Source organism: Harmonia axyridis, chromosome 4 (assembly GCF_914767665.1).
Source record: "Harmonia axyridis chromosome 4, icHarAxyr1.1, whole genome shotgun sequence".
Taxonomy (NCBI): domain Eukaryota; kingdom Metazoa; phylum Arthropoda; class Insecta; order Coleoptera; family Coccinellidae; genus Harmonia; species Harmonia axyridis.
Window position 1 is genome coordinate 36,661,742 of NC_059504.1, and position 25,260 is coordinate 36,687,001.

At 34.7% G+C, this 25,260-nt stretch overlaps 2 protein-coding genes across 3 annotated transcripts; both read left to right on the forward strand.

The window, feature by feature from the left end:
- The first annotated feature begins 13,754 nt into the window (after positions 1-13,754).
- On the forward strand, positions 13,755-17,231 carry LOC123678039 (testis-expressed protein 10 homolog). Its single transcript, XM_045614809.1, has 10 exons — positions 13,755-14,004; positions 14,111-14,305; positions 14,414-14,751; positions 14,811-15,010; positions 15,092-15,189; positions 15,451-15,697; positions 15,779-16,010; positions 16,087-16,253; positions 16,340-16,520; positions 17,041-17,231. The coding sequence occupies exons 1-10, from the start codon at positions 13,813-13,815 to the stop codon at positions 17,054-17,056; spliced, it is 1,866 nt and encodes a 621-aa protein (XP_045470765.1). The 5' UTR covers positions 13,755-13,812; the 3' UTR covers positions 17,057-17,231.
- A 5,884-nt stretch (positions 17,232-23,115) lies between these two features.
- On the forward strand, positions 23,116-25,259 carry LOC123678042 (LIM and senescent cell antigen-like-containing domain protein 1). 2 transcript variants are annotated; one of them, XM_045614816.1, is made up of 2 exons: positions 23,116-23,368; positions 23,520-25,259. In XM_045614816.1, exon 2 carries the CDS (start codon positions 23,521-23,523, stop codon positions 24,577-24,579), a length of 1,059 nt encoding a protein of 352 aa, XP_045470772.1. In that variant the 5' UTR covers positions 23,116-23,368; position 23,520; the 3' UTR covers positions 24,580-25,259. The 2 variants fall into 2 exon arrangements, with proteins under 2 accessions (XP_045470772.1, XP_045470771.1); XM_045614815.1 differs by having other exon boundaries at positions 23,118-23,454.
- Position 25,260: the final 1 nt, after the last annotated feature.

The following is a 25,260-nucleotide window of genomic DNA, read 5'->3' on the forward strand; positions in this document are numbered from 1 at the left end:
TGAAAATTTAAACTATTGAGGAAATAGTTAACAAACAAAGAAAGAAACAATAGAGACGCTGAAAGAGCATGAGAATAGAGAATTAAGAAATATAATACAAGTCCGAATAAGAAAGGCAGATAAAAGGAAATACCTCTTTCAAAGAACCAAATAGAAGAAAAAAGTGACATACAGAAGGGAGAAAAGTTTACCAATTAGACAAGAGTAAGAAATTGTAGAAATTAAAGTAGAGGCGTAGGGAATAAAATTCCATTCCTTATACAAAATGACCTGAGTTACAAAAAAGAGTGTTCCAAACTTGAACCTCACTGAAAGTATCTCGAGATCTTGATAGATCCCCGATCTCTTTTTTTGAAATAATTAGATATCAGAAAGCAAATCATAGATATCTTAAATGGTTCTCGTTTTATAGGGCGTTTCTGAAAAATGATTTTTCGCTATCTTGGTTTTTGTTACAGATATTCGAAGAATACTAAAACGTTTTTTTCAGTGAATTCAATGTTTTATATGACACTCATAGCAGGTTATAGAAATCAATTTCCGTTTCAGAGATATAGAGGAGACAAACTATATTTTTCAATGCGATTTTTCAGCCGTAGATTTGTCGAAAAGCTTCCCAATACTGGATTCTCAAAAATGTCATTTTGTTCCAAAGACATTTAGTTTTTCGACTTCATTCTTGAAATGGGACATCTTACATATATTTCTCATTCATTTCGATATTGAATTAAATTTGTGTCTATTTTATAATTGTAATCCAACCATATATCTACTACTTTGCTGCTAATGCTGCTTAGTAAAACAAATAACTATTTCTGTGAGAGAGTAAATATTTTTCAATTTGTAAATTCGATTCTTTGTAAATTATCACAAAAGAAAATGCACAACTCAATGTGAAGGTAAATGCAACTAATGGCGAATTGCAAGCTTTATCTCATAGTTCTGTTACAAAAGTGATTTGTGCTGGAATAAAGCATTTTTTTTAATTTTTATAATATACGGTTGTACAAAAAATTTCGCTCCTATCTTGACTCACTAATGACGAATCCGTCCTCGCATTCGATTCTGTCTACACACGATAACTTCCAAGAACTAGAAATTTTAAATTTGAATTCCGCGGTTGAGTTCGATGATATAGGCGAAATCAGACGCAATGAAATATGTGCTACAGTTTCGGAAATAGCGTGTAGAGACAGATTTTATAAATGTTTTGTTATGTTCAGTTACACTTTTCTTATCACCCTCGCAAATATCTTCGTGAATTTAATAATGTACAGACACATCTTCTTTTTTCTTTTGCTTGTAAAGTGAAGATTTATGATTTTAGGATAAGACATACCTATTGATTTTTTACTACGCACAGGAACTTGAATCATGAAATAAACTCCTATAATATAGTGTAAGTGTGTAAATGATATCTGTAAGATAAAATATACGCCAGATGGTAAAGTGTACACGAAAACAGAATTTAGTGAGGAATATAAATTGCTGCCTCAAAGAATACCCCTTGTGGAATGCTTCAAAGGTCTCAAATCATTATATAATAGCCCCATCCCTATCAGTGAGTCAAAATATAAAGATTCACAATCCCTCAAGTCAATTATGGACCAACAATATCACGATTTTTATGATAAGCTGCCTTACAAAAAAGATAAACCTGAAAAAAGAAGTCTCTTATCTGTAAACAATCTGGACCGAATACCGAACAAAAAACGCGTCAGCAAATAATTTTGACCTTCTTTGTTATTTTTTTGAAGAATTCATCCTTATTTTTTATTCATTAGTCACAATTGTAATAATAGTAAAATGAAATGATTTATTCTATCTATTCTGATATTATTTCCTGTGAAAGAACTCCTAAGTGGGAGATTCGCGGCAGCACATTTCTCCTATGTGCACAATTCATCCAAATAAAGAAAATTTGATATTTTGGACGTTCAAAGGTCTCATCATAATCACAAAAAAGTATTAATCAATTTCATATATGAACTTCTCAGTTATACATAAGACGAGATAGTTTCTAAAGGTTTTTGTCCTCTCTTGTAAAATTAGCATGAATGCACATAGTAGTATTTTTTACGGCAACGACGATTTGTAACTTATGATGTTTATTTTAAGAGAGTTTTATTGTATAAAGGTATACCTATATATTATATGTTTTTCCTACTTATACTTAAGATCAGCATCCCGTCGTTAAGACGAAACGTCAAAATTCACAACATTTTTTTTTTCACATCCATTTTTCTCACAGGAATAATTTCGTGGGAACGATTATGTCGAACTATAATTCTCTCCCCCTCGAAATGGGGAGCATATGCTAGCTGGTGCATGCGGGGATGATATCCGAAATGTCAACGATGGGGCTGAATTATGTATCCCAATTAATGAGTAGATCGAATTTGGACATCATTCAATTCGATAATTGATTAGCGATACCCGGCGGTTCGCATGGTTGGCCTAGTCGAATGAAACGTGCACCAGCTCTTGCATATTGAAAGGGTAACACCCTCCATGTTCCGAGTGTTGTTAATATTCTGTATTGAGCACAATATTATTTATTTTCTGAAAATGTTGTTTCAATTTATCGTTTCCAACAATAATAATAGTTTAATGGTCAGTTGTACCGTTTACCTGAAACTTGATAAAAAATTTAAACGTTGATTGATTCCTGATTTCTTTTGCAAACGTTTTTTGCATCATAATCATCGTTTACACTAAGATGCATAGAAAAATTAGAAACCCTGGTGTGTCTACTTATACCTCTAAAACTTTCAGACGAAACGGGAGATTTTTCGGATTTCTACCTACTTGATTTAGAAAGATCGCGTCTGTTTTAGATGGCGCATACAGCGTTTATATTTGACATTTCTCGCGATTCTCGACTCTCGTGACCTTTGAGTATAGAATAATAGTATTTTATATTGTATGCTGGAAAAAAGAGGTTAACCGTCTTACGAGTGACAGCTCTTCCTAATTTTCTCTCCAAATTTCGCTAATTTTGGGTAAATTTTTGTTCTAACAATCAGAAAACTCTACTAACTCAGTGTTGTGTTTGTGGAAACTGTTGGTAAGTCCATTTTTAATTTTTTTCTCACCTTCCTGATTTCACATAAAGGGTTATAAAAAACGGTAGAGTGATAACGAAATAATTTAATACGATCTCAATGGACTGGTCGTCGGGGGATCCTCCGGATCCCCCGGAGGTTTCTCCAGACCCCCTTGGGGATTCTTCCACCTCAAGTCAAAGCAAAATCTCTCGCCCTAAACCCCCACTCTCTCCAAAAGTATTTGATCGCTTAACTAAAAAGTCCCAATCTACTTTCTCTTCTATCCTAACCAAGGTACCTGAAGAGTCCTCCTTTCAGTTTTCACTAGCAGATGTTGCATTACTTTCTAGGGAAATCAACAGTGTCATAGATATATCTAAGGATGATTCAGAATTATTTGCAGAAGCCTCATGTGCTTCTCAGACAGTTTCTACGCTTTTATCCCGTCTTTCTGAAAATTCTCAGTCTCCAAACAACAAACCCCAAAGGAAGAAAATATCTCATACTTACTCCATCGGTGACTGTGGCCCCTTTATGGTAATTGTAGAATCAAAGGCAAACGACAATATTGGAAATATGCACCCGATGAATTTTGGTAAAGAATTAGTCCGACTCAAGGTTCCAGGCGTCAAAGACGTGAACAAAAAAGGAAAAAAAAGAATTTCTGTAGAATTCACTAACTCCCTTTGTGCCAACGAATTTTTGTCAAAAAATCCTTTCATCAACGACCCCAACATCGATGTCTTCGTTCCTTCACGAATGGTTTCTAGCAGAGGTGTCATAAGAGACGTAGGATCTGATATAACTGAAGATGATATACTAAATCACTCTCATTCCAGAATAAAAATTATTGGTGCCCGCCAATTGAATAGAAGAGTCACCAGAGAGGGTGTCACTTCTTATATTCCTTCTAACTCTTGGGTTCTCACCTTCCACGGCAAAATTCTGCCTGAGAAGATAGGTATTTTTGGCGTTATAAGACATGTGAATTTGTATGTTGGTCCAGTGATCCAGTGCTACAATTGTTTAAGATATGGCCACACAAAGGTAAACTGTAATTCCCCTAAGGAATCAAGTAAATGTCGAAACTGTGGTGAAAAACATGATGAATCAGAGTGCCCCAATACATCAAACCCCAAATGCTTTTTTTGCCATGGTGATCATGCTGCCACAGATAGAAAATGTCCTGAATACTCCAGACAAAAACAAATTAACAATCTAATTGCTCTTGAGAACATCTCATACTTTGAGGCGATGAAGTTGGTCCCAAAATCATATGCTGACAATCTTCCTGATAAGGAAGCAGTGAACCCAGTCAACCGTCCATCATCTTTCCCCCCCTTGGTGCGTCAGGAAAAGAGGTACAACTCCCCTCAGGATGCTACACTAATATCCGTCCAGAACAGAAGCTCTCTCCTCCAACCCAGTCACCCAAGAACATCATATTCAACACAATTGAAACGAAGAAAACTTCCCCAATCCCCTGGTTACAATAGGGAAGCCCACAATAACCAGCTTCTCCACCTATCCCTTCCACTCTCCCCAATTCCTTCAGAAAAATCTAACCTCCCAACAATTCCTTCACAAAAATCTAACCTCCCAACAATTCCTTCACAAAAATCTAACCTCCCAACAATTCCTTCAAGAAGTCTTCCCAAAATATCCCTATCAGACGAAGACCTTTTCAAAATTCTAGCACAACGTATATCCAATAATTTTGATTCTGAGTTAGTTAAGAGCCTTATGAACTTTTTGACCAATAATCAACCATCGACATCATCTTCTCAGCTTCCTCAAAATATAAATAAATCTGTTAATCCTGTCCCCACTGTTCCTAATAAATAAACATCAATTATTCCTCTATACCACCTATTTTGCTGTCAGTTTCATTTCCCTCTCTAATCCTAATGTTTAAAATCCTACAGTGGAATATTAGATCTATAACATCCAACAAAGACAACCTACAATATAACATAGAGGAATATCATCCGAACATAATACTCCTTTCAGAAACTTGGCTGAAAATCGACCAAACCTTTAAGATACCAGGCTATAACATAATTAGACAGGATAGAAGTACTCGAGGAGGCGGTATAGCCTCGCTCATTAAAGATAACTTGCTTTTCACTGATCATGTCCTCAGTTTATCTCCCCCAGATGGTGTCAACATTCATGCATTTAAAGTTGACCACCTTTCAATTGTGAACATCTACTGCCCTCCAAATATTGTTCTTCCGTTAGATTTCTGGCATAATCTGACCTCTGCCCTCATTTCTCCCTATCTCATCTGTGGCGACATTAATGCTCAGAACCCCTCCTGGGGTTCTCACAATAGAAACAGAAATGGGAATATTCTTGAACGGTTCCTGCTATCAAGCGATTCATGTCTCCTCAACGACGGATCTTCTACAAGAGTCACCCCTCCAGATAAGTCCAGCTCACCAGATATTTGTCTCTGTTCCCCTGATATTAGGATCGACACTTCATGGGAGGTTCTCCCAGATCCAGGTGGGAGTGACCACTACCCCACTTTAACGACAATTATGGATCTCAACTTACCTGAATTTCCTCAAAACTTCTTTTCAACCTCCAAATACAACATTAAAAAGGCTAACTGGTTGTTGTTTCAGGAACTAATTATCCACGAGATCGAACGACAAGATATTCAAGGTCTGGATGATATTCGAGCAATAATTTTATCTGCAGCTGATCGTTCAATTCCTGTTAAAAAACACCCTGAAAAACTCTCCAGCTATAGGGTTCCCTGGTGGGACGACGAGCTAACCACTCACGTAAAAAACAGGTCAGACGCCTATAAAAAATACCGCCTCAATCCCACATTAGAGAATTATTTGAATGCAAAACATAAACAAGCTACAACCAAACGAAAAATCAGAGAAAAGAAGAAAACATCCTTCAGAGAGTTCTGTGAGAGTCTGTCAGTAAAAGATAGTAAAAATCTTTGGAGAAATATCAGAAGATTTCGTTCTGGAGTCTCCCCAAGCCCGTCAAGACGAGCCTCTCCTTCTTGTGGTAGAGAAATCCTCTCTAGACTCTGTCCATCTCCTCAGCTTGATTTGAACGAAGAAGATAGAACCCCTCTTAGGAACATTGATCCTCCGCCAGGTAACCACTCCATGTTATTCTCTCCTTTTACTTTATGTGAGATGTCGAAAACCATCCATCGTAAAAAGGACTCCGCACCTGGTAAAGATGCGATAACGTACTCAATGTTAAAGCATCTTCCCATTCAGGCCAAAAATGTTCTTCTTCAGGTATACAATAGATTATTTACAGACCCCAATATTCCTCCATCCCTCAAAGAAACAATAATTGTTCCCATTTGCAAACCAGGAAAGCCCCCCCACGACCCCAACAGCTACCGTCCCATAGCCCTCACCTCCTGTCTGCTAAAAATTTTTGAGACCCTTATGGCGTCAAGATTGGAGAGAGTTTATGAGCTAAACGTGCCATCAAATGAACCTCAATATGGCTTCCGAAAGGGCAAATCGGTGACTGATGCGCTGACTGCTATTACAGTCCCAATTTACTCGGCGTATGTAATGAATGAGATAACTCTTGTTGTTTTCCTGGATGTTAAACAAGCTTACGACTCTGTAAACTTTGATATTTTAAAATCAGTTTTAATGGCAGAGGGTGTCCCCCTCCAGATTATTAATCTCCTACGAAACCTCATAGTTGATAGAAGTATTTTTCTACTTGACCCATGTCTCAATGAACTAATTGGTCCGGTATCATCTTTTCTAGGCTTGGCTCAGGGTTCCCCCGACAGCTGCTCTCTGTTTAACCTCTTTGTTAGAGGTCTTTCTTCCTTTCTGAACATCCCAGGAGTTGAAGTACTTCAATACGCAGATGACACTACTGTGAAAGCTTCGGGAAAAACATTCAAAGAAGCCTTTGAGAATATGTCCCGGGCATTAGCCCAGGTTGAGGAATGGACACGAAGTAGAGGCCTAACCATTTCGGCAGAGAAATCTCAAGCAATGTGCTTCCACAAGAGAAAAATCTTGGTCAATCTCCCTACTCTTTATATATTCGATAATGCCATCCCCTGGAAAACCTCCACCAAATATCTTGGAGTTACTTTACAGGTCAACATGAATTGGTCCCTCCATATTGAAAACATGTGCTCGAGAGCTACTAGGAACATCAATGTCATGAAGTCGTTGTGTCGGACATGGTGGGGGTCTCACCCTCAAACCATGTTAACAATTTATAATGCAATCGTCCTTCCCTTTCTTGACTATGGATCTGTCTTTTTGGGCAGATGCTCCAAGTCTGTTCTCTCTCGACTTGATAGGGTCCAATATTCGGCTATCAGAGTAGCACTAGGCTACATGAAGTCCACGCCTATAAATGTCCTCCTCGCAGAGAGTGGTCAACTTCCCCTGTCCTACCGTCGCCTCTGGTTGGCGATCAAGTTTTTGTCAAAGCTAGCTAAGATTTCTCCAAATCCCCTTCTCCAAAGGCTGTCACAACTTTTTTCTTGGCGTCATGCATGGGGTAGTAGACCTATGCCCCCTATATTAGAAGCTCTCAATATGCTTCCAGAGACTGGCTCCTTCTATTCCTCTCCCCTCCTTCCTTGTTTCCAGGTTCCCTTGTGTGTCCACTATCTTGACGTTCCCTATTATTCTTTGAACCTTCGTAAATTGGACTTAGACAATTCAGGTTTGTTCGATGAGAGATGCAGGGATAAATTCCCCGATTTCTCTTTGCTATTCACTGATGCCTCAAAATCGCGAGACCAGGTGGGTATTGGTATATATAGCCCTGGAAATATTTCTTTCAGTGGGAGAGTCCCCTCAAGCTTTTCCATTTCATCTGCTGAACTCCTCGCGATTGATAAAGCCCTATCCATTATTGAGGGAATGACTGATGATGTCCTCATCATTTCTGACTCCAAGTCCGCTCTTGAAAAACTAAAAGGTTGGTTCCCCCATTCCAGTAACGATCACATAACTCTGTCAATTCGAAATAAAATTTACCGCATCACCCAAACTAATCGACAAATTAAATTTGTGTGGGTTCCCAGCCACACAAACATCACTGGTAATGACCAAGCAGATCGTCTTGCTAAAGAGGGCAGTAAAATGTCCCATACCCTTACTATTAAGGGCGATATAAAAGAACATTGGCCCTCATTCAAACGCAATATATGGGAAAGATGGAAGACGGAATGGAAGCAAACATCTCTTCATAGAGGTCACCTTTATTCGACCATGATTAACGTTGACCATTTTAGTAGAAAACCCTGGTTCCACTCATTTGCTGATCTCCCTAGAGGTAATATCACAACAATGAACAGACTCAGAGCAAATCACTGCTGTTCTCCGGCTCATTTGGCTAAAATACAAGTTAGGGATGATGACCTTTGCGAATGCGGAGAGAGAGGGGACTTACAGCACATTTTCTTTTCGTGCTCTCTAAATGATGTCAAGTGCAGAAATTTATATGATGACCTCTGTAAGATATACGCTGATCACAACTTCCCACTTAATATTCAAGATTTGATATTCTCTGAGAATGTACTGATATATAGGTCACTTTATGGTTTTTTAAATTCATGTGGGCTTAAACTGTAATGTTTTTTTTACAAAATACTAATAATCCCTTCATCCTTTCAGTTCCACAAGTGTTGTCTTTTGTACCGCTCCCCCTGCCCCGGAGCTGGAAAAATACCAACCTCTAATAGTATTGATTGTATTGTACATTGTTCTAAGTTCAGAATAAAAGATAATCTAGTTTAACAAATCTCTCAGTTACAATGAAATGTTCCATGTGTAGATGGCCTCGCTGCCAAGCACAATAAAAGAAGAAGAAGAAGAAGAAGAAGAAGATATTGTATGCTGGTGACAATCTTCTATACTCTGAATAGGCCAATAGCCGTCTGTCATTATATTCCATTCATTTCATTAAAAATTCGATATGTACTGAATTGTAATTTATTGTGAAAGTTTGCAGTGTCTCAAATCAGTATTTCATTTTCAAACGGCGCCAGATAGTTAGTGGGAGTTCGAGCAATTCTGAAGAGCGCCACCTTACAGAACTTTTGTAAGCAGAACACCAAAGCAACAGGTGGAATATATCAAAAAGTCTGAACAAAATCGAATCAGTTCACACACCAGGAATTCCTTGCATCTTAGTTGACACTAATGGCCAGTTGCACCAATTGCCTAATCATTGATTAAAAATTTAAACATTGATTACTTTATTATTTCTTAAGAGAAATCAGAAAGTAATCAATGTATAAATTTTAATCAATATTTAAGCAAATGGTGCAACTGGTCATAAACAATTTTGATCGTTTAACTTCCCGATTAATTTTAAACAGGGATCTGCACAACTCAAAACGTATTTATTGATATAAGGATGTCTGTTTTTAAACATCTTAATTGATAAGTATTTATCTATGGTAAGAGTAAGATGCATAAAACCCTGGTGTGTGTACTGATTCGATTATGTTTCAGACTTTTTGAGATAGTCCACTTGTTGCTTCGGTGAAAACTCACCAGAGTTCTGTAAGCGCTCTTTAGAATTGTTACAAAACCTGGTGTGTCTACTTATACCTGTAAAACTATCAGACAAAACGGGAGATTTTTCAGATTTATAACTACTTGATTTCGAGGGATCACTTCTGTTTCAGATGGCGCATACATCGTTTATATTTTACATTCCTCTAGATTCTCGGCTCTCGTGACCTTTAAGTATAGAAAAATAATATTTTATATTCTATGCTCGTAGCACTTTTCTTTACTCTCTCATTATATTCTATTCATTTCATTGAAAATTCGATAGAAATTGAATTGTAATTTGTTGTGAAAGTTTGTAAAGCCTAAAATCAGTATTTAAACGGCGCCAGGCAGATAGCGGAAATTCGAAAATTTTTGAAGAGCGCCACCTTACAGAACTCTAGTGAAGCAGAACACCAAAGCAACAGATGGATATCTCAAAAAGTCTGAAACAAAATCGAATCAGTACACACACCAGGGATCACGGGCGTAGCCAGGGGGGGAGGAGGTGTTGGGGGGTTCAATGATAGAAAATCTCATTACTATTTACTTATACGAATATATACTCCTGTTAACTTGATGTTTCGTTTTAATAAATTCTGACATTTTAAACATTTCGGGGAGGTTTGAACCCCCCAACACCTCCCCCCCCCCGAAATGTTTAAAATGTCAGAATTTATTAAAACGAAACATCAAGTTAACAGGAGTGTATATTCGTATAAGTAAATAGTAATGAGATTTTCTATCAATTCTAAACATGCATTGTGGACTCCACGGACTCCACAATTTAACGAATTTTATTCGATCTAATTCAGTATGTTGAATTATCTTAATCTGAAGTAGTAACTTCAGACCGTTCACTTTGAAACTAATTTTTTTTTTCAAAATCTCGAAAATATTTCTTTAATGGAATTTGTTTGAATTGAATGAAATTATCACTCTCAGTTTAATTCATTTGTAATCTGAAATCTGAATTAAATTACCTCCACGTAATCCAGTAATTTTGTACTCACATGTGCCCCTTAAGGGAAAGCTATGGGGTAGTTTTGATTTCTTCGATCGTATGTATTTTTTTTGGGTGCTGAATCCGAATCTGAGGTTTAGCACCAAAATTTCGTGACGGAACAAAAAAAAAATACAAAAAAATTTCATCTTCTGGCGTTTTCTTCCATCGATTTTTTTGTCCGATAAACCTGGCTCAAAGGATAGTTCAAAATTGGCGTATTATATCTATCTCTGCTAAAACCTAGTTGATGGGGTAGTTTAAATTTCTTCGATTAATTTCCTTTGTTTCTGGGGTACAGAATTCGAATCTGAGGTTTGTCACCAAAATTTCATGATAAAACATTGAAAAAAATGCAAAAAAGGTGAATATTTTGGCGGTTTTTTTCATATAAACTTCCTACACATAAATTTGAATACTCTGTTGTATAAATACTATAATGGTATCTATTTCCTTAATATATTCATAGGAATCGATGTAAATAAATAAACTAAATTTCAAAAAGCGAAAATGCTTTTTTTCTCAAAACATACTTGAGAAATAAAACTAGTGAAAATAGACTGAATGAACTCATAAAGTTGATATTTTCAAAAAGAAAAACAGAATAATGTTTTATAATACTTAAATAAAATCAAATGTACTTGTTCTTTTTTGTTTTTTTATATGGTTAAATATGTATTTTATAATACACATGATTATGGTTATGTCAAGCACTTTATTCGCTTAATTTTTTTGAACGAGTGGCATATACAGAGAACGAGTTTGATATTTTTGCTATATCATGTACATGCAGGCACAATACAAACACTCATTTATTTCTATGAAAAAAATTCTTATTTCTCCCATTATCCTTTCTGTATACGCCTTTGTCCTCCCTCGTAACTGAAACCTGGCTACGCCCGTGCCAGGGATTCTATGCATCTTAATTCAGAGTATAGAAAATTGTCATGAGCATAAAATCTAAAATATTATCTATTATTCTATACTCAAAGGTCACGAGAGTCAAGATTCACGAGAAATATCAAATATAAACGCCATCTGAAACTGTCATGATCTCTCAAAATCAAGTAGGCATAAATCTGAAAAATCTCCCGTTTTGTCTTTTTACAGGTATAAGAAGACACACCAGGGTTTCTATGCATCTTACTCATTCCTAAGATACAAAGAAACCCAGGTGAACAGAAAACTGTTCTGAGAATGGGATGAAACCCGAAACATCTATGTCAACAAGATTATATATATTTTTATTTTTATCAAAAATTATGGAACGTATGGTCAAGTGTCCCTTCTTTTATTAATATTAAACATTCATTAGTTAATCAGAATTTATTTTTTGAACGATCATAAACATTTAATGATCCTGAAACTTCTAGATAAACAGCGGATATACTTTCGAAAATGGATTCCAACAATAAGGTTCTACTCACTGATGAAGAATTCAAGATCAAAATCAATTATGTTCGTCCGTCCTCATTCACTACAAATCCCGAACGAAATATGCTTGAGACTTGAAATTACCAGGGTAGCTTTAGGGTCCAAATATATCAGTTAAAATCAGTGAAAATGGGCCTCATTATTGAAGATGATTTTTCGATGACGATCCGGATCATTTTGATGCATTTCAAGAACCCAGGCTTGAGTTCTTGTTATTAACTGAACTAAAAAAGCGTTAAGACATAAGACTTCATGCAAAATACAGTGTTATGTCACTTGTGAAATGCCTAAGATCGACAAGGAATCGACAAACCTGGGTTTTCGTCAACACTACGGGCTACGCATCAGCAATATCCTCAGTTATTCTTGAGCGACGCACACGGTTTCCACATCACCAAACCTGTCCCAACACTCAACAGCTCAAATTTTTCCATCAATTTCACTAGTGCCGGCCAAGAAGGTGCTTCCCAATAACCATAATTGCTTTAGTTTTGGGAATTGTAACTGCAGAACATTCACCATTTTTTAATGATTTTAACAATTTCGATGCGTTGTTGAAGCGTGTATCGGTGTATGGTGTAGTTTTTACTTGCCAAATGTCAAAAGAATATAACTTCGAAAGTGACAGCTGCCCTATTAAAAATGAAACCTCTTTTTGGAAAACCCTCAATATTTGTTATTTTGAAATGGTCGTTTTTTTAATTTGAATAGTTTCATTTTGTTTTCTTTGTTTCCTTTTATGATAATAAAAAATTGATAGATTGTTAAATACGTAGTAGGCTGAAATTGTAGGATTGAGAATTGATTGTAAATTCCGGAAAAGAAAGGAAGTATTTTGCTATATATGCAGTAGAAATTGAGGAAGTAAAAAAACCTCAAATTCAGTAAGTTAAATTTGTTTTGCATGTAAGATTTGAAGATATAAAATTGTGGTCATTGTGGAGTTTTTTTGTGATTGATGTTGTCTGGTTATTGTAGGAACCCTGAGGAAGGAACAAATTTAGTTCCGAAAGCTAGGTTGAATGAATAAAGAGAAATAACAACTAAATATTTATAGGTCGATATCCCTCACCCCCCAACTATTTGTTATTTTATATGCTTTTTTTTTCGCCTAGAAAATGTTTCCAAAAAAATGATTAATGAAATTGTGTTAAAAATATCACGTAATTTTATGTATATTTTCATGAAATGCCATGGGCCTGAAAGTTTTGACTTCATATTTGTATTCAAAAGATGGAATGATGTGAATAGGCAAATTGAAGCAAAATTCTACTTTCGTGAAAGAAACTAACGTGAACACAAAATTGAACAAAGGCGCAAAAGTTCATGAGTAATCATTCACGATAAACTGTGACCGTACGAATGAACCGATTTTCATAATTCAAGTACAATTCAATTCAATATTTTTATGAAATTATACGAAATAGGTTTCTGTAATATGTTATACATTAAAAACTGGGAAAAGTGAAAATATTTCAGTTTTTTTTTGGGGCCTATAATAGGGAGAATTCGCTTAGTTAATCTTTATATTTCCACGTCATGAAACATTGTGTAAAATATAGGCACAACATCAAAAGATTTTTTGTTTTATCTGATATAATTCATTGAAAATTTCACATTCTTCAAACAAAAATTTGAATAAAGCTATAAGTCAAAAAAAAAACAAGAAATAATCGAAAAATATCAGTTTTGATGAATCTATGAGTCTATGACCTAACCTCAAATTTAAAAAATTTTGAGACTGTTCGAATGGAGGTTAGTTTTCATCATACTTTTGTAATAATTATATGATAAAATGGGTAAAAATCACAGACATAAAAAAAGGCTTAAGCAAGAAAAGTCAAAAACTCAACTGAAAAATGCTGCAAAAGAATTACTCAAACGACAAAATATCACCCAAACTGAATTCAAAATAAAACCTATTGTAATAGCTCCACAATTACAAGCTAAAACTTTAGAGGATGGACGAAAAGACCTAGAAATTGATGTAAGTTATTATTGCAAAATTATAGAATGTAGATACTTCGACTTCATAATCTTCGGTTATCACTGATAACTGTTCGTTATTATAATTAGTTCGATTCTTCTTACAGGATGTACTCAGCAGATTACGCCATCGAAACGAAAATATGAAAATAAGAGCATGTCAGGATATGGAATTCATGTTGAAAAATAATAAAATTCAAAGTATACCATTTTATTTCAAAAATGTTTGCATCTTCATTCAGGAGGAAATGCCAAAAGCAAGAACAGCTGGCTTGAAACTACTAAAAACTATGCTGGGAGCTGTAAGTACAATAGAATAAATTCTACCCTTAACGACAATGTTATCCATTATAATATATAAATTAGAATTGGTTGCATTCAACACTTGATAATCTAGAAACTATTTTCAGATGAAAGAGAACGAGTGTTGTGATTTCTTATTTAAGTTTTTACTTAATCACCTTCGTTGTGCTATGACCAACATTAATAGAAGAATCAGGGAGGATTCAGTTCTTTTTTTCGATATTTTACTTGAGCATCTGCCAAAATATATGGCACAAAATTTCCGTCATTTCATACAAGATTATTTGATGTTGGTATCTGCCTTGAAAAATGATGCAGAGATGCGACGTACAGTAACAGTTAACCTTGAAAGTAAAATTACTAGTTCCCAATGGAGAATAGTTGTATTGAGTAGATTACATCAGCTTCTAGATGTTATTCTCAAAGAAAAGATGAAAAGAGATGAGTATGTATGTTGTTGTTATATGAAATTGAATATTAATACAGTAGGAATAAATATTGTAGGGCAATGAAAAGGCTGGAAGAACAACATGGTGACAGTCCCTTTTATATATGGAGGCATTTTAGAGAGGAGATGATTAATTCGGAGGAGGAATTTGTTGAAGACAAAGAAAAAGAATTTATAGACTTACAGTTCCAAACTTTGTTTTCAGTTTTGTATGAAACATGGTTAGAAGGTCGTCCTGTCAATTTATCCATTGGTGGTGAGTAATTAAACATTGATTTATGTCTTCCATTTAAGACTTCATGATGTCATTAAAAAAATTTCAATTTTTTTATTTCAGATGTTACTCTACTTTCTGAAGAAATTGCGATGCTTTTCAATTGTGTAGTACAGACCTACCATATTATCACATCATATCTTCGACTAACTCAAAGGATGGTATGTATTTTTTTAACATTCATTCATCTTATTGAATTTTTCTCATTACCTAGGTTGAATCGCCTGTATGGAAGAATTCCATAGATGTTTTGTTTCAACTCTCTTAAGACACTGTGAATCCTTTCATAAGCTTAGAGCCACCTTATTGACATAAAATTATTCCATGGCTTTAATTCTTTGTGACTAAACTAATATCATAATTGACATAGTCAACATCAAATACTTTATCAATATGCATTTTTAGATATTTTCTTTTTCCAGGATAAGATCAAAACTTCTGATCATGAAAAATTGTTGAGGAATCTTGTACAGCATCTTCCATATGGACTCATCAAAAGGCCAAAAAAATCAGACAAAATGAGCAACGTATTATCTAAATTTGTTATTACAGACATGAAATGTAGTAATGATAATATTCTTATATGCTACAATTACCTTATTCTCTTCGCTGGAAATCCTTCAAAGGCAAAAAAAGAAGATATTCACAATGTTTCAACTACCATCATAGGTACGTATTATATGGTGAAAATCAACTGAGAGTTTCAGCACTAAATAATATGGGACTAATAATATTTTGTTCTTCTTTCAGAATATCTAACAAGAGATTACTCCAATAATAAAAAAATGGATTTCACATATCTGTTCCTAATACTAAAACATTTATTTTCTGAGAAAGCCCGACTTTGGTGCAGAAACAAATTTCCTGTTTGTGATATTTTGGACAGTGCTGTTACGTTATACCAAAATGGTAACTTGGAAAATGATGTTAAGTTGGAGTTAACCAAAATAATAATCACAATTACTTATGAAGATCTTCTACGGTAAGTCTCAATTTGATTAAATTTTAATAAACAAATTGAAATTTGGCCACCTTTATAACATTTCTCTTGTTTCCAGAAATAAAAATTATGCTGTTTGGCTTCAAAGTTTACCTAAATGCTTTCTAGAAGATAGCATTGGTGCAGATTTATTGGTATTAATTATCAACAGGATACGACTTACCCCTCCAGAAAATAATTTACCATTTTACCAGGGCATAATAGAAAATTATGTCAACATATATAGTAAGTAGCCTTAAATTTCAATAATTAATTTGTTAGTTAAGAATATGAAACTTATGTGATTTAATAATTGCACTTCTTTCTTTCAGATCATTTACCAAACCTGCAGATTCATGATATGACAGAGCTGGATAAAAAATTCAGAAAAATCCAGATAGCAAAATTTATTGTGTATATTCCTGAACCCTGCCAGAAACTAAAAAAGATATTTCATAAATTGGACCAGAATAATCCCTATTGGAAAGAAATTGAATATTTGAGGACTGAGAGGTAAACAAATGGGGTTTTTAAAATTGAAAAACAAGCCAATATCGATTCTTCTACCGTATGTTCTGTCAAGAATGTTGGATAATTTTAGGCTTTTTAGACATGTTCTAATCAGTTTTTACTTAAATTTTCGCTATTAACTGAGGAAGTGCCCTTCAGAGGTTTGTTCCAATAAATTGTGACCTGATAATGAATTTCCCTGAAGTTCAGAGAAATCCGGTGTCCAGTACTATCTAATCGCTTATCCACCTGACATTTCGTCCACAACTACGGTAGACATCTTGTGAGGTTTCTCGCCAATTTGTAACTTGATACTGGATTTCTTCGAGGTTCTGAGAAATTCAGATTGAGTTACTATCTATGAGAGAGAAACCTCTAAAGATGCCTTTCGCATTTGTAGAAAAAAACCATTAGATCAATGCTAGAAAGTCCGGAATTATCCAATTCAGTTGAATAATTTGGTCTTAAAGCCTGCAAAATTAAGTTCATTTTACTCATCTCAATTAATTTTGGTTTTTTTCAGAAACGATATCTTATAAGGGAATTGAGGTGATTTTAAAAGAATGCTGTATTATATTATAAGAAGAGTGAATTTTTAACCTTCAATTATTTTCAATTGATTTCATAGAGTAGATATTGTTATTTTCTCTAATCTTCTGTGATATGTTCTTTTTATGTGTACGCAATAAAAAAAAATGGTAATTATTCTATAAATTTGTATTATAATCATACCACTTTATTCCCTGAATCCCTATATAATACTTCGTCAATACTTGATTCCCATATGCAATAGACTACATAGTTTTTTGTAACCATTTTGTTTTCAATAGAGAATGGTGAATTTTATTAATTTTAATACTTAAAACAATAAATTTACTTGAAAGATTTGAGTTGTTTGGAATCAAAAGCTTTTAAGGATAGCTATTAGTTTCAACATACCTAGGAATTCCAATATTATAAAAGACAGTATATCGTCCATTATCTTAAACTCTTGTAAATGAGTAAAATGTTTCAGCGATTCCTACAAGTAGCACATTATTTGATAGATTGAAGGAACGTAATATTCTTGCAAGGTAAAGAAAAAGCGGAAATTTTAAGTTTGCGCATGATCAACTTCCTCAAAAAAAAGATAAATTTTGTACAGGACCAATTTCCATCAAAATTGGTTAAGAACTTACTGACAGACAGTAGAGTAGACATTAAGTCAAAGTTGATCAGAAATAAATTTTAAATCGGATACTGAAATTACAAATCTTTGGTATAGATTCGGAACCAATTATAAAACTGCGATAAAGAGAATTGAATAATGATACTCAATATTTACGTCTTGGAATACGTGCAGAATTGAATAAAACTATCCGCCTCTGTTATTTGTTAGTTATTCTGCAAGATGTAGAGAATAGGGCGAATTATGATCTGTAAACATGGAAGAAATATATTAATAACAGAAAAATACTTTTCCACAAGATTATCACGCTTTCATATGTTGCAAATCGATGAAATATTGTTTCACCTGACGAAATCATCTGTGAATTCTCACCTGACTCATACCCTAACTAACATCATCCCTTTCTAAATTCAATTAGCGAGATGATATGAGTTTGTTCTACCCTGTGGCGATTGAGATAGGGGAAACTAACATAATGAATGTTCCAAACATAAAGATGAAATATGATGGTGAAGACAAGTTGTTGAGATGAAACCATTTAGGATTGTCTGTTCCAATAGTAAATATATAGGTATTACAACTATATGTAATTGTCCGAAAATCTATCATGAAATTTATTTTTCACAATAATTTTTATACTTATACTTTTATCAACTGCAATAATAGTTTTGTTAAACCCGCCAATTCAGGGCCGGTGCCAGGACCGGCATTCCGGACATTTTGCCGGTGAGCAAACAAGACATACTCGATGACACATAAATTTTATCTACCATATCTACCAATTTTTGAAGTAAAATAACAAAAAATCTTAAAAAAAAATTTTTATTGAAATCGAATGGGCGCTAACTATAGTTATGAAAATACAAATAAAGGGTACTATATATAAAATGCACCTTTAAGAACTGCATCGTCTTTTTACTATAGAGTTCCGTACTTTGAACAATTTTCTTGGTATTTTTTATGAAGTCAACAAACCGCATCCTCTGATAAATTTGACAACGTGATTTTACGATCAAAAATACGTTTTCGTATTAAACTAAAAAGATGCTTACGAAGAATAACATAAGAAAATTCAGGAATAATAATAATAGCGCTCAAATAGGTTCAACTTATATTGAATCGAAAAAATATATATGGTAATAATTGGCCTCATCAGAGTCGCCAAAAACAATTTTTTTTCTTGTGAATAACGAAACATATCAATAATGTATAGTAGCAATCAATCAAGACTGTAAGCAATCGGTTTTGTTCGAATTCCTTCAAGCCCAACTCAAGCTTCAATTTTCGCTTAACAGTTTAATGCAAGTCCACCCCGTGACCGCTTTTTGGATTTTGATTTCGCATATAATGCAACAGCTGTAACAATAAGTATCTCATCCATGACTACGCTACCGAGCGAAGTACTTAGTGAAGTCGTTGTAAAGTAGAAGTTGGCACATGTAGATACAAAAATACTTTACAGCCGACTTGCATGTAGCAGGCTTTGCAGAGGCTAATTTTAAGAATATGAAACAAGATATAAAATTTTAATAAAATTCTAAAAAACATCAGAACAAGAAAAAGGAACAAACGTTGGCAAAATCATTGTTGATTATTTATTTTTTCGGTCCAAATTCCTGTGATAAATTGCTCAATCAGAACTAACAATCATCATAATGAATGTATTGCCTTAATGTTAGAGAATTATAAATGTAAAGGGGAATAACCAATCAAAATCTAACCATTATTTGTATTTCACTATCAAGAAGTTTCGAAAAAACAAAGTGAATTGGCAAGATTTCAGTCAAAGCCGTCACCGCACCACAAATGCCTGTTAAATCACTTCCAGACCTGCCAACTTTTAACAGCTGACTTTCCCTTCCGATTGGATGCATCGATTGCGTCTCGAGTGTTTCATATATCCCTCTCGCTATTTTTGTGCCCAGCTAGACGGGATGCTGCAGAGTGCAGATCCCCACAGGGCACCTGGAGGACAGGTGACGATTTGTAAGTTGAATGGACGACCTGCGACACATATCGCAGGCACATATGTGGTAATGTCAAAAGGGCATGTGCTCTATTGTATTTCTGTAACGGACTTTTCTAGAGAATTACCCCTCGGATACCCTGACTGGAAGGATTGTTTTAGGGCCTTTTCGATACACCAATTCGGGATTCGCAACGAATTTCTGTTTGCATTGAACGTTTTGTGCGATGTGGGTTCGATTATGAAATTAGTTGGGGTAGGTAGCAGATTTACGATTTGATGTTTGTGGAATTTTTCTGTAATCATATTTGGATATATGAAATACACTGCTCCAAAAAATTAACGCACATTCTGAAAATCTCAATTTTAATGAAGGTTAACTCTACATTGACTTTATAACTTATTTTTTATGTTCTCTCGGAAAGGTTTTGAACGAAACAAGACACATTAAATGGAAGAAAAATTCAGGATTTCACCGAATCTTATGTGAAAGAAGAGGAATAAACAATTTTCAAAATACTGGAATGCTGATAAGGGATTTAATACTTGGTATTTCCTCCCCTTGCGTTAATTAAAGCTCGGCAACGACGGTTCATACTCAAAATGAGTGATCTTAAAATGTTCTGATCTAATCCTTCCCAGATTTCTCTGAATTGGATTCCTAAGTCATTAAGGAGTAGCTGGATGATTTTCTGAACTTCTCAGCCTTCTATTGAGGTTGTCCCAAACCTGCTCAATCGAATTGAGATCTGGATTTCTTGCTGGCCATTCCATTCGAGAGACTTCAACCTCTTCAAGGTACTCCTGAACGATGCGCGCACGATGAGGTCTGGCATTATCGTCCATAAAAATGAAATTTTCACCAATGTATGGGGCAAATGGCACTACATGCTCTTCAAGAATATTCCACCTCATACCATAATCGATCCTCCCCCGAAACCAGTAGTATTCAGGAAATTGCACTGAGCATATCTTTCATGTAGACGTCTGTATACAAGGGAACGTCGATCACAATGGTAGAGGCAGAATCTAGACTCATCTGTGAAGAGAACTCTTTCCCAATCAGCCTCTTCCCAATGGATATGCTCTCTCGCAAAATCCATACGCACCCTTCGAAGGGCTGGGGTGAGAGCTGGGCCTCTTGCCGCGACACGACGCCTTAAATCATATTCTCTGAGACGATTTCTGATTGTCTGAGTGCTAATTTGCACCCTATGAGTTTGCTCAAGCTGATTTTGAAGGAGACGAGCGGTTGCAAACCGTTGTCTCAACGAAGAAACTCTCAAGTAACGTTCTTGAATGGCAGTTGTTACCCGTGGTCTACCCTGTCCTGGTCTTCGGACATTTATACCTGTCTCCCTGAATCGCTGCAACATTCTGGACACACTTGTATGGGAAACTCCAAACCTTTCTGCAATTCTTGTGATGTTCACCCTTCTTCTCGCAAAACTACCGCTTGGGCACATTCCTCTTGGGTCAAATTGCGTGTTTCGCGTTGCATAGCGATCGAGTGTAGAAAATCAAACGAAAGAAAAACTATTGATCACTAGAATTTATCGAGAACAACTGATTTCAGGATGGAGCCAATACATTCAAAATCTGATAATCTCATCTTTTTTTATTCCTGCTGGGAAAAAACATCTGTATTGAAGAAAAACGTTGAAAGTGGATAACATATGCATGCATAATTCTGATAAAAATAATTGTCATTGGGAACACCTTCAGTTGTAGAATAAATTTGAGATTTTCATAATGTGCGTTAATTTTTTTGCGCAGTGTATAAAGTATAGGAAAAATGTTCGACTTTTCTGTATTGGAGGAGGACACCTGCCAATATGAATAAAAGGTTCTTCTTCAAGGATCGAGCGAAAAAAGAATAAAACTTTCTAGTATAGTATATCCAAAGTCATTGGAGGAAGCCAGAATATTTTGATTATACAAAGGTTGTCCAAGTTTCCAGAAATTCTTTTGAAGCCAGTGAATTGATTGCCTTGCAATACTTTCAAATAAACCCCGGTATTTAGCTGATCGCGGTATCCACTTCAAAAGGCCATCTGGTAAAGCGTTTTTATGGACTAGTTCAAGTGACTTTGGATATACTATACCTACCTATACATATACCAAAAAGTTAAACTTCTCTGAACTGAAAAAAAAACAATTTTACTATCTAAATCTTACGATAAAACTATGGCAATGGGTGTATGTGGCGTTATGCTTCGTCTTTCTTCACTCCAAAAAATCAGTAATAATAACTATTTATTTTATGCCTACGTCGAAGAAAAACAAATTTGACGAAAAAATCCATCTTTGAATCTTCAAACTCGTTTGAACTAGTCGGAGATAATGACGAATATAAACGATGGCAAATTATTTTAATTTGATAATTATTTAGATTGTTTCAACACGTCACCCAATATTTTTCTCGTTAGCAGCCTTTTTGGCGCCCGACAAAAAAAAATTTCGCCGCCCTCCTTTACCTAATTTATCTGAATTTTCTTTGAAGGAGCCTCTGTTATTTTACATCTTTTCGATTTCATATGAAATCGTATTTTTGAACTTGAAATCACCTTGTCATGTGTACGACGCTCTATAGTAGAAAGACGACACAGATCTTAAATTCATAGTCAGTTTAGAGCGTCTATTCGATTTCAATAAAATTGGCGCTTGACAATTTGTTTTTTATTAAAACAAAGAGTGGTATTTCCAATAAGAAAACATTTTTTTGTCAAGAAGTAGGTCTTGTTTTATTAACTGACTTTGCGCCCCTACAATTTGGCGCCTCGGCAAAATTGTCCGTTATGCCGCTACTGGCGGCGGACCTGCTCGTTAGTACCAAACTTCAACAGATGCGTGGCAAAATTTCAGAAAAATAGAGTTAAGTCTGGATCCAGATTTTGAAGGTTAAGTAGCTATACATTTGTTTTTGTTTGAAAAATGGATAAAAATTAGTTCCGTGTATTAATAAATAATCCTTTTCCAAGACTGTAGCCTGCGAAAGTTTCTTAGAAATACAGGATTCTAATTTCACCGCAAAAAGCTCGATTTTTTCTATTCTAAAATATATTTTTTTTAATTCTTATTGATCGCTTTACTCCGCAATATATTTTTCAAGAGGGTAAACGGAATCATATGGTAGCTCATGTGCCACATTTCTGGTGTTTTGAGTTTGTGTTTACTAAAAAATTCACTTTTTCATATGATGTATAGGTTTAGCAAGCTATATGAAAAAGTGGATTTATTTAGAAACACCAAAACCAAAACACCACAATGTGGTTCGAGTTTAATCCATTAAAAATAAATAATATGAATAAATGACTGATTCGCGTTATCAATCTTTATAATTTATCAGCATTGATAAATTGCGGTTTGGAATTCCAAGAGAGATTATAAAATTATAACAGATACATCGGAGAGTTGCCTCTTGGATAATATTGTTACTTTTTATCGTTAGATGACAGTACCGTCGAGATCCCAACAAAAATATTTTTTCTCACTGTTAATAATGTAAGAAGTATATTTCCAATGAATTATTTTATGTTTTTTCGGATTATTTTACGGACGTAACTGTTTTTTCCTGATTTTTTAACGGCAGTTTTGGATTTTTCGGTGAAGCACTAGTGCGTCTCCTCAAAGTAGATTGGTAACACTGCGTCAATCAAGAATGATGTTTTCCTCGTTCTATTTCTGAATCTGATGAAAAGGTGGAGACCAAATTTGGTAATTGAACTTCATTCAATCTACCTACACATATTCATTATGTTTGAGTGATTTTTTTAGATACATATCAATAAAAATCATTAAAGGTAATGATTCAACATTACCTTCAAACATATAAAATTATGAGTTATATATAAATTGAAATTTTTAGAATGTCACCAACACCCATGCCTGGCTTTATTGTTGGAACAGGATTAAACATGGAAAATATGGTATGTTCCCGATGCAATGAAGGTTTCGACCCGAATGAAAAGATAGTGAATTCAACAGGAAAACTCTGGCATCCACAATGTTTTGTGTGTGCCCAATGTTTTCAACAGTTCGAGGATGGCGTATTTTATGAATTTGATGACAGGAAGTACTGCGAAAGAGATTTTCAGGTATTATTTGCTCCTTGTTGTGGAAAATGTGGAAGTTTTATTATTGGGAGGGTAATAAAGGCTATGAATGCATCTTGGCATCCAGAATGCTTCTGTTGCGAGATGTGTCACACTGAATTGGCTGATACTGGATTTATCAAATATGCTGGCAAAGCTTTATGCCATGAGTGTAATGCCAATCTAAAAGCCAAAGGTCTTGGGAAACATGTATGTCATAAGTGTCATGGTATTATTGATGATCAGCCTCTTAAATTCCGTGGTGAAGTTTATCACCCATATCACTTCAATTGCACTGCTTGTGGAATTGAATTAGATGCGACAGCAAGGGAAGTACGTAGTCGCCCTGGTTTTGCAGCCAATGAAATGAATGAATTGTACTGTTTGAGATGTCATGATAAGATGGGTATTCCAATCTGTGGAGCTTGCCGAAGACCAATTGAAGAGAGAGTGGTTACTGCTCTCGGAAAGCATTGGCATGTTGAGCATTTTGCATGTGCCAAATGTGAGAAACCGTTCTTTGGTCATCGTCATTATGAGAAGAAAGGGTTAGCATACTGTGAAACTCATTATCATCAACTCTTTGGAAATTTATGTCATGTCTGTAATCAGGTGATCTCAGGGGATGTTTTTACAGCCTTGAATAAGGCTTGGTGTGTTCACCACTTTGCTTGTGCAGTCTGCGACCAGAAAATGAATCAGAAAACGAAATTTTACGAGTGGGATCTGAAACCTGTCTGTAAGAAATGTTTTGAAAAGTTCCCTATGGAACTAAGAAAAAGGTTGAAACGACAACATGATGCTACTCCAAAAAAACCAGTAACTCCTTCTTAAATGTTATTTTATGAGAATGATTCTCTTATATTTTAACGCCTTCAGAAATCAGTTCTTGTTCCATAGGCAAATGATTTTGCGTCAAATTCTTCCAAAGGAAAGATTATGTTGAAATGTCAAATTAAAATTCTATGTTAATCTCATATTTATAATGCGGTAATTTCTGTTGAATCCATACTGTCCAATCTAGATCTTTGAAAAATCCTTTATTTGATTAATTATTAGGTACTTATTTAATTTTAATAATATCGGAAATGATTATATGTTGTAACTATCCGTTTTTAACACATATTTTATATATTTATAGTAACAAATTGGACTAACAGATGTTGTTATAATATTATGTATTCAGAATAATTTCCAACTGCCCTGAAACCCATAATTTATTTATAGATTTGCTTTCAGCTGAAGGTTTTTTTATCTTAAGTTTTTTACTAAAAATAAATAAAAATAGTTCTCAAACTTGAATTAAGCTTCCAGAAAAAATTATTTATATGCCTTTTTACAAATTTTGGGTTGAATTTAATTCCAATGTATGTCATAACGTTATTAATGATTGCAAACACAATGAAATGTTTGATCAATCAGCTTCTAATGTGCCTTTATATTCCAAGCTTTAAAAAAACGTGTAATATGTAAATTATATTTTATTTTGTAATCAATACATTAATATTAATTCAC

Coding starts and splice junctions, on each gene's coding strand:
- LOC123678039 (XM_045614809.1), top strand. CDS start 13,813: ATGGGTAAAAATCACAGACATAAAAAAAGGCTTAAGCAAGAAAAGTCA. Junction 15,011..15,091: donor TGTCAATTTATCCATTGGTG/GTGAGTAATTAA, acceptor TTTTTATTTCAG/ATGTTACTCTACTTTCTGAA. Junction 16,254..16,339: donor AAATTATGTCAACATATATA/GTAAGTAGCCTT, acceptor TCTTTCTTTCAG/ATCATTTACCAAACCTGCAG.
- LOC123678042 (XM_045614816.1), top strand. CDS start 23,521: ATGTCACCAACACCCATGCCTGGCTTTATTGTTGGAACAGGATTAAAC.